This window comes from Scylla paramamosain, chromosome 12 (assembly GCF_035594125.1).
Source record: "Scylla paramamosain isolate STU-SP2022 chromosome 12, ASM3559412v1, whole genome shotgun sequence".
In the NCBI taxonomy this organism is placed as follows: domain Eukaryota; kingdom Metazoa; phylum Arthropoda; class Malacostraca; order Decapoda; family Portunidae; genus Scylla; species Scylla paramamosain.
Genome location: NC_087162.1, coordinates 18242948 through 18250447, shown reverse-complemented (window position 1 = coordinate 18250447; position 7500 = coordinate 18242948). Strand labels below are relative to the sequence as shown.

The following is a 7500-nucleotide window of genomic DNA, read 5'->3' as shown; positions in this document are numbered from 1 at the left end:
GTGAACTTTGGAAAAATGTGTTGGCGCTGTGCTCTGTACGAGGAACTGGAATGACTTGCTTTTGTGTATGTGTAGAATAGATCTGCTTCTTTTTGTTCCTCCTCCTCCCCCTCCTCCTCCTCCTCCTCCTCCTCCTCCTCCTCCTCCTCCTCCTCCTCCTCCTCCTCCACACCTTGTATTTAATGTTCACTCTGCATCTCTCTCATTTTCCTTCCTCACTCACTTTCCTCAATCTATCTCTCTCATTTTCCCTTCACTCTCACGTCCTTAATTTATCTCTCATTTTCTCTGATTCTCACTTCCTCCAAGTTTAATCCCTTTTCCCTTAATTTCCTCTTTCCTTTTCCTCCTCGTCTCATGCACTGACTTCTTCCCTCTCCAGCTCTCCTATTCATTATTTTTCTTTCTCCCTTTCCTTTCTTTCGCTTCATCATTCTCTGCTTTCCCTTTATCATTTCGTCCTTTATTACTTGTTTTATTTCTTTTCCTCCCAATACCATCTTTCCCTCTTGCTTCATGTTTCTTTCGTTCTTCTCTTTCTTATGTCTTTCAGTGTCTATCCCTTGTTTGCTCTTTATTCTATCCTATTCTCTGTTTCTTTTTTTCCTTTCCTCTCACATTCTTTCCCCTATTTTCTCCTTCCTTCCTTCCATTCTTTGTTTTATTTTCTTGACTGGTTTTCTTTCTCTCCCTTCCTTCCACCATCCATTGCTAACCTTCCGTTTCTCCCTCCCTTCCTTTCTTCCTTCCGTCTTCTACCTTTATACCTTTCCTTATGTGTATCTTTCTCAGTTTCCTTCATCCCTTTTTTCCTCTTGTTCCTCTCCCTCTATTTCTTCCTTTCTTTCCTTTCTCTTCATTCCTGCCTTTTTCTTTCTCTCTTTCCCTTTATTTACTTTCATCTCTCACTCCTTCCTCCTTTCTTTTATTCCCTTCTTTCCTCTCTTCTCCATTCCTGTCTTTCTCTTTTTCCTTTCTTTCCTTCTTTCTAATTGCCTTTCCTTTTTTTCTTTCTTTCCTCCCTCCATCTGTTACATTCTATTTTTTTCTTCTTCGTACACTTCTTTCCTTTCCTTTCCCTAATGTTAGTAAAAAATAGTGAAAAAACCTTCATGACAGACCGACATGTTTCTAGTTATATGTATTTATATATTCTTCTTCCATCATTTCCCTTCCCTGCTTTTCTCTCTCCAATCCTCTCTCTATGTCTTTATCTCTCGCATTGTATTCCCCAGTATTCTCTTTCCATCTCTTACCTTTCCTCTTTCCTATTCTCCCTTTCTACGTTTACCTTCGTCATTCACTCATATTTTTTTTATATATTCGTCAATATCTGGTCTTTATCTTCTTCCTCTCTTCCATTCCTCCTTTTGCATTCACCCTCTCAGAAGCCGCCGTGTGTTAAGTCAACTGGTCATTTGCAGTCTCTTAGTTTTCTTATTTTCTTACGTTCTTTATTAGCTTCATGTGTTCTCCTTCCCTCATCATCCTTTTCGTCTTTCTTTCCTCTCCTCTCCCTCTTTCCATCATTTCCCTTCTCCTTTTTCCTTTCCTCTACTCCATCCCTCCCCCACTGCCTTCCTCCCCTCCATTTTTTTCCTTCTCTTTCTTTCCTCATTTCTTCCGTCTAACCCATCTTCCTTCCTCCTGTCTATCCTTCCCTTCTCTTTCTTTCCACCTCTCCACCATCCTCCCCAGCTTCTTTTCTCCATCTCTCCACCCCTCTCCCGCTGCCTCTTCCACCCCTCCGTCCCACTACCCCGCCGCGCTGCCCTGTGCCCTCCTTACGTGTAGTTGGGGTGGTCGGTGAAGACAGCCACGGTCAGCATACTGTTGAGGTAGTGCCCCTCCAGGAACATCCACAGGAACATGGCGGTGCGGGCGTACTCCATCAGGACGTACACCCCTTCACATAGCACAGGCTGGAAAGAGAGAGAGAAATGGAGAGAGGGAGGGAGAGAAGGTTATTACTTATATTTAATCAGGTACTGCTATAAATAACTGTTTAATTTCTCCTTTCTCCTACTCCTCTTTTTTTTTTTCCTCCTCTCCCTCCTGCTCCTCCTTGTCCTACTTTTCTGTCACACACACACACACACACACACACACACACACACACACACACACACACACACACACACACACACACACACACACACACACACACACACACACACACACCCACCGTCAATTTTCTTTTCAAATTATTTTTCATGGGGTAAATTATTATCTTTTTTGAGGAAGATTTATTGTGAAAGTTATATTTTGCTGTTGATTTACTTGCGGGGTTCTCTCTCACTCTGTCTCTGTCTGTCTGTCTCATATAATTATATATATATATATATATATATATATATATATATATATATATATATATATATATATATATATATATATATATATATATATATATATTTATTTATTTATTTATTTTATCTTATTTTTTCATATATATTTTATTTATTTACTTATTTATTTATTTATTGATTTATTGATTTTTGTGTGTGTACACTTATGAATACAAGTGTGCGTTTGTGTATACATACGAGTAAATGCGTGCGCGTGTAATTCACCCAGTCTCAAAGGTCACACGCTGCCCTCGTGACCGCCAGCTATTACTCTCCTGGTGACGGTTTAACCCTCGTGCATTCCGATCTGGTGGTCAAAGGGACATACCTCACGGACTTCCCTCATACATCAGACAACGTAACCTTGACCCTCTCTTCAGGACCACAACAGATTATCCTTCTCCTTTCGCCGTTTCCCAAGAGCGAGGGTACGAGTCTCCTCCAATTGTTGTTGTTTCTTGCATCTTCCTCTGTGAATCACTCCCTTTGCAATTATACTACATTTCCGTCCCTCCATCTCACTCTGTCTTTCCCTTGACCGTCATCCCTCAACTAGTTTTCTCCAGGCTCTTTTAATCGCTTCCTGGTCTTCTCTTCTTATTACGTAGCTCATTTTTTAAAAACCTTATTAGGACCACAACAGGTGACCACCAGGATCACAGCACGTGGTCCCAAAGACTCCCGTGGCACAGATTACACTCTCGCATGCACACTCCTAACACGGCTGCGCTAACTTAAAAAAGAGCGGTTCAAATTACTTTTTTTCTTTCTCTCCCCTTCTTATTTCTTACTTTTTGTTCTCAAGGAGCGGTGGAGGGTTCTCATTTTACACGCCACACACCTGCCAAGCAGCCCCCTGTTTTTTGTGTGTGAAGGTGTTGTAACTTTATGTACGGGAAGGCTTGGCACGGGGCAGAGAGGCGGTCAAGGAGCCAGAAAGTGAGGCTGAAATGGTTAGAAAGAGATATATATATATATATATATATATATATATATATATATATATATATATATATATATATATATATATATATATATATATATATGAGAGAGAGAGAGAGAGAGAGAGAGAGAGAGAGAGAGAGAGAGAGAGAGAGAGAGATAGATAGATAGATAGATAGATAGATAGATAGATAGATAGATAGATAGAGAGAGAGAGAGAGAGAGAGAGAGAGAGAGAGAGAGAGTTTGTATGTGTATGTATTTAGCAGGCAAAGGGGGGAAGCTCGTAAAGAAAGGAAGGTGGAACAAAGAAAGGGTGAACGCTGTTGTTTATATGCGTGTCTGTAGCAGCAAAAGTAACACATAAATATGTATAGTATGCTGAGTTATTGAAATTTCGTGTGGCATTGTTTTCCCTTTTGGCTCTGGAAAAATAAAATCTCCACGTGTCCCTTTCATTAAAAAAAAAAAAACGAAAAAAAAAACTATATATAAAAGACTTGCTTCTTTGTATTTGCTTTTTCATCACTTCGTTGTTTGCAGACAATTTGGAGTTTTAATATTTTTTCTTCTTTATTTTTAGCTTTTTCTTCCCGCAAGGTGTGTTATTTTTGTGAGTCATCCACACCCCCCCTGCACCCCGCCCTTTCCTACCTGTCCTCGTGCCTTTGTGTGGAGGAGGAAGAGGAAGGAAGGGAAGAAAGCTTGTGACAGGCAGAGAGGAAGAGAAAAGCTGGGAGAAGGAGGGGAGGGTAGAAAAAAAAAAAAGAGGAAAAAGGGATGGAAGATGAAAATGAAGACGACGACAAGGAGGACGTGGAGGAAAAGGAGGAGGAGGAGGAGCAGGAGAAGGAGGAGGATGAGGATGGGGAGGAGGAGGAGGAGGAGGAGAAGAGGAGGAAGGTGAGGCGGAGGAGGAGAGTATATTTGTTGCTGGAGAATGAAGAAAAGCTCATGAAAAGCGAGGAGGAGGAAGAGGAGGTAGAGGAGAAAGAGCGAGGACGAAGAGGAGCAGGAGGAGGAGGAGGAGGAGGAGGAGGAGGAGGAGGAGGAGGAGGAGGAGAGATAAAGGAAGGAAAGAAATTAGAACTGGAGGAAGGGAAGAGTGTGTGCAATAGAAAAAGAAAAACAGAGAGAGAGAGAGAGAGAGAGAGAGAGAGAGAGAGAGAGAGAGAGAGAGAGAGAGAGAGGAGAGAGAGAGAGAGAGAGAGAGAGAGAGAATGCTTACTTTTCTCATGCTAGTTCCGGAAATAGAATGAAAGAACTGTGTACACCGTAAATTAAGAAAATAAAAAAAATACTGGTAATGATGGTGATGATGATGATGATGATGATGATGACAATAATGAAAATAAGATAAAAAAAAAAATTAATCTATATATACCAGGTTAACGTCTCAACAAGGCAGGCAGCACACACACACACACACACACACACGTTCCATTAAGCTCAATTAAAATGCTCCTCCGCCCCAGGCTCTCAGGTTGTCTGTCCCTCTTCATACCAAGTGTTTTCTCCACGTACCGAGTCGTACCGAGTCGTATTTATATTCTCTGTCGCTCATTCGTGTGACGTAATACTCGTCTTTTCTTCCCGGGCAGTGGATTAATGTTGTATAACGAGTGTGTTAGGAGGAAAAGTTTAAACGCACTGAGAATAATTGAGAAGTACCAGTCGAAGGTGCAGACGGGAGTATAAATATTTACGTTCTTATCCAATATCGATTCTAGATGTGACTTTTATGCTACTGTAGTAGCTTTGATGGATTATATGACAAGAAAAGCTCTTTTGATCACGATTCTGAAGAGGAAAATGAGTGTTGTAAGCAGGGTTTTATGGAGACGTAAGAGCTGAAAGGCACTCGTTCTGAATTATTGTGTAAATGTTTCCCTTTAGAGTGCCGAGCGACTATGATTTTTAATTCATATGAAGATTTCAGCAGTCGTAATCATATAGGATATTTGTCCAGTGATAGAGAAACCAAATTAGCGTTATGAGAAGGAAGTGGACTACAAGGAACAAATATCAATGTGCAAGGCGAGCAAGACACCGCCTCAAGTGCAACGTAATCAGGGACGGCTCCACAGAGGGAGCTGAAACCCATTGTAGGCTAGAAATGAACAGAGTTGTATACTGTACTGCTCCTGCCGGGGGTACAAGTTCAAAGCTCCTCGGCTTGCATCCAGAACCTATTCTATGCGAGGCAAACTAAAGCCACGGCGTGAAGGGAGACGAGTCCTGATTGGTTCTCCCGATCGGGGATTTGAAGCCGAGTCCTTGCAACATGAACAGAGAGCAGTAATCTTCGTACCCATGCGATGCTCCAGTAACAGCAATAATGGCAATAATGATGATGATGAAAATAACGAATGTAATAATTATAATAATGATAAAAAAATAATATATTAACAATAATAATGATAATAACAAAGATTAATAATAGCCATAAGAAGACGAAAAAGGAGAAGAAAAAGAAAAAAAATTATAATAGTGATGATAGATAATAACAACAAACCACCAACAACAGTAATTATTCTCAGTCATCTTACTATCTGAGTCATAAACCTGTCCTGCAGTGAATTAAGAAAAAGTGATCAAGGCTTCCAAGAAAATGTGTTGAGGCGCTGAAATAAAAATTATTTGCATTGTCGTGTTTATTTAAATACTCCGTGCGCGGCTTCAGCTGATGAGAGAAAAAGTGGTGTGTGTGTGTGTGTGTGTGTGTGTGTGTGTGTGTGTGTGTGTGTGTGTGTGTGTGTGTGACATCTGCATGAGTACAAAAATAGCGAAAACAGTACTTAATGACAGCTGTAATAATAGTAATTGCACTAATGAAGGGTGTAATGAGAAAACTGCTTACAAATCAAGTACTAATTTGAAGCCGTGTTGCTTTTGTGACTTGCACACACTGCTCGTAACGTCCGTACTGATGGTGGTAGTGGTGGTTTTGTTATTTATTATTATTATTATTATTATTATTATTATTATTATTATTATTAGGGCAAGACACACACACACACACACACACACACACACACACACACACACACACACACACACACCGAACAATGAAGGAAAGGGACACATACACACCCACACACCTGGGTTGTCAATCCTGGCTACCGTAAAGCCCACCAGGTAAGAGAACCAGGTGAGAACACACACACACACACACACATACACACACATTGTATCACCGTCTGTACAAGAACAGACAGGGCAACACACACACACACACACACACACACACACACACACACACACACACACACACACACACTGCATCGCCTCTGCATCCTCCTACTACTAAAATCTACGCATTTCAGTCCTCCAACGGACTCACTTTAAATTCGAAAATACAAATTGATAACTAAATTTTATTGGATGTTATTACTTGGTATCTATTTCTTGTATTTCTCGAATTTCAAATGAAATACCGAAATGATCCTAGGCGCGCCAATAAGAAAAAAAGTGAAAATTAATAAAGTGACGAATGTTATTTTTCGAGAAACAAAAACACATCTAGACTAGATTTTACTATATATCATAACTTGCTTTACTTTTCTAATGATAAATTAAATACCAAAACCAATGCCAACTCCATTAATAAAAACAAAAAAATCGTAACATGGGGCCGAAATTTTTTTTTTTTTCGTCCTCTCCTCAGTACGTCCTCCTACTCTTCCTTCCCGCTAATACTCCTCCTGTCCCCTCTACCTTCTCCTCCCCCCCTCCTCCTTCACACCTAGTCTAGAAAACACCTTTTAACACCTAGAAAATCCTGAAAATTGAGGGAAATATTAACGAAAAGACACGGGGAAGGAGGAAGGAAGGTCTCAGTCTGGGTTCGATGACGTCATGTCTTTAGGGCGGGAGCTCTGAACGAGGCTGCACCCTTCAGTACTACTCCTTTCCCCTGCTCCTCATTCTCCTACACACCCTCCTGGTAACATTTGGAAAACCCTATATATTATCCTAAATATTTACGGGGAGAGACGGGAAATTCTTACTTTAATCGCAGCGGTCTGAGGTCGGGCTTGGTGGGGCGGGGTGGGGCCAGGGTTGGCCAAGGCGGGTTGATGAGGCGCCAAGGATACTGTGGTGTGGTGTGGTGTGGTGATAACAATGCGGTCCCACCCGCTTCACTGCCTTGTGTGTGTGTGTGTGTGTGTTTCGCCAATCAGAGACGAGTCACAAAGCGGAATAATTA

At 41.1% G+C, this 7500-nt stretch overlaps 1 protein-coding gene across 1 annotated transcript in view; it reads right to left on the bottom strand.

Moving 5' to 3' along the window:
* The window catches only part of LOC135105799 (PDF receptor-like), a 65199-nt gene that overhangs the window by 8409 nt on the left and 49290 nt on the right, over positions 1-7500 (bottom strand). The window contains 1 exon segment of the mRNA XM_064014334.1: positions 1789-1922. Coding sequence (XP_063870404.1) covers positions 1789-1922 — 134 coding nt within the window.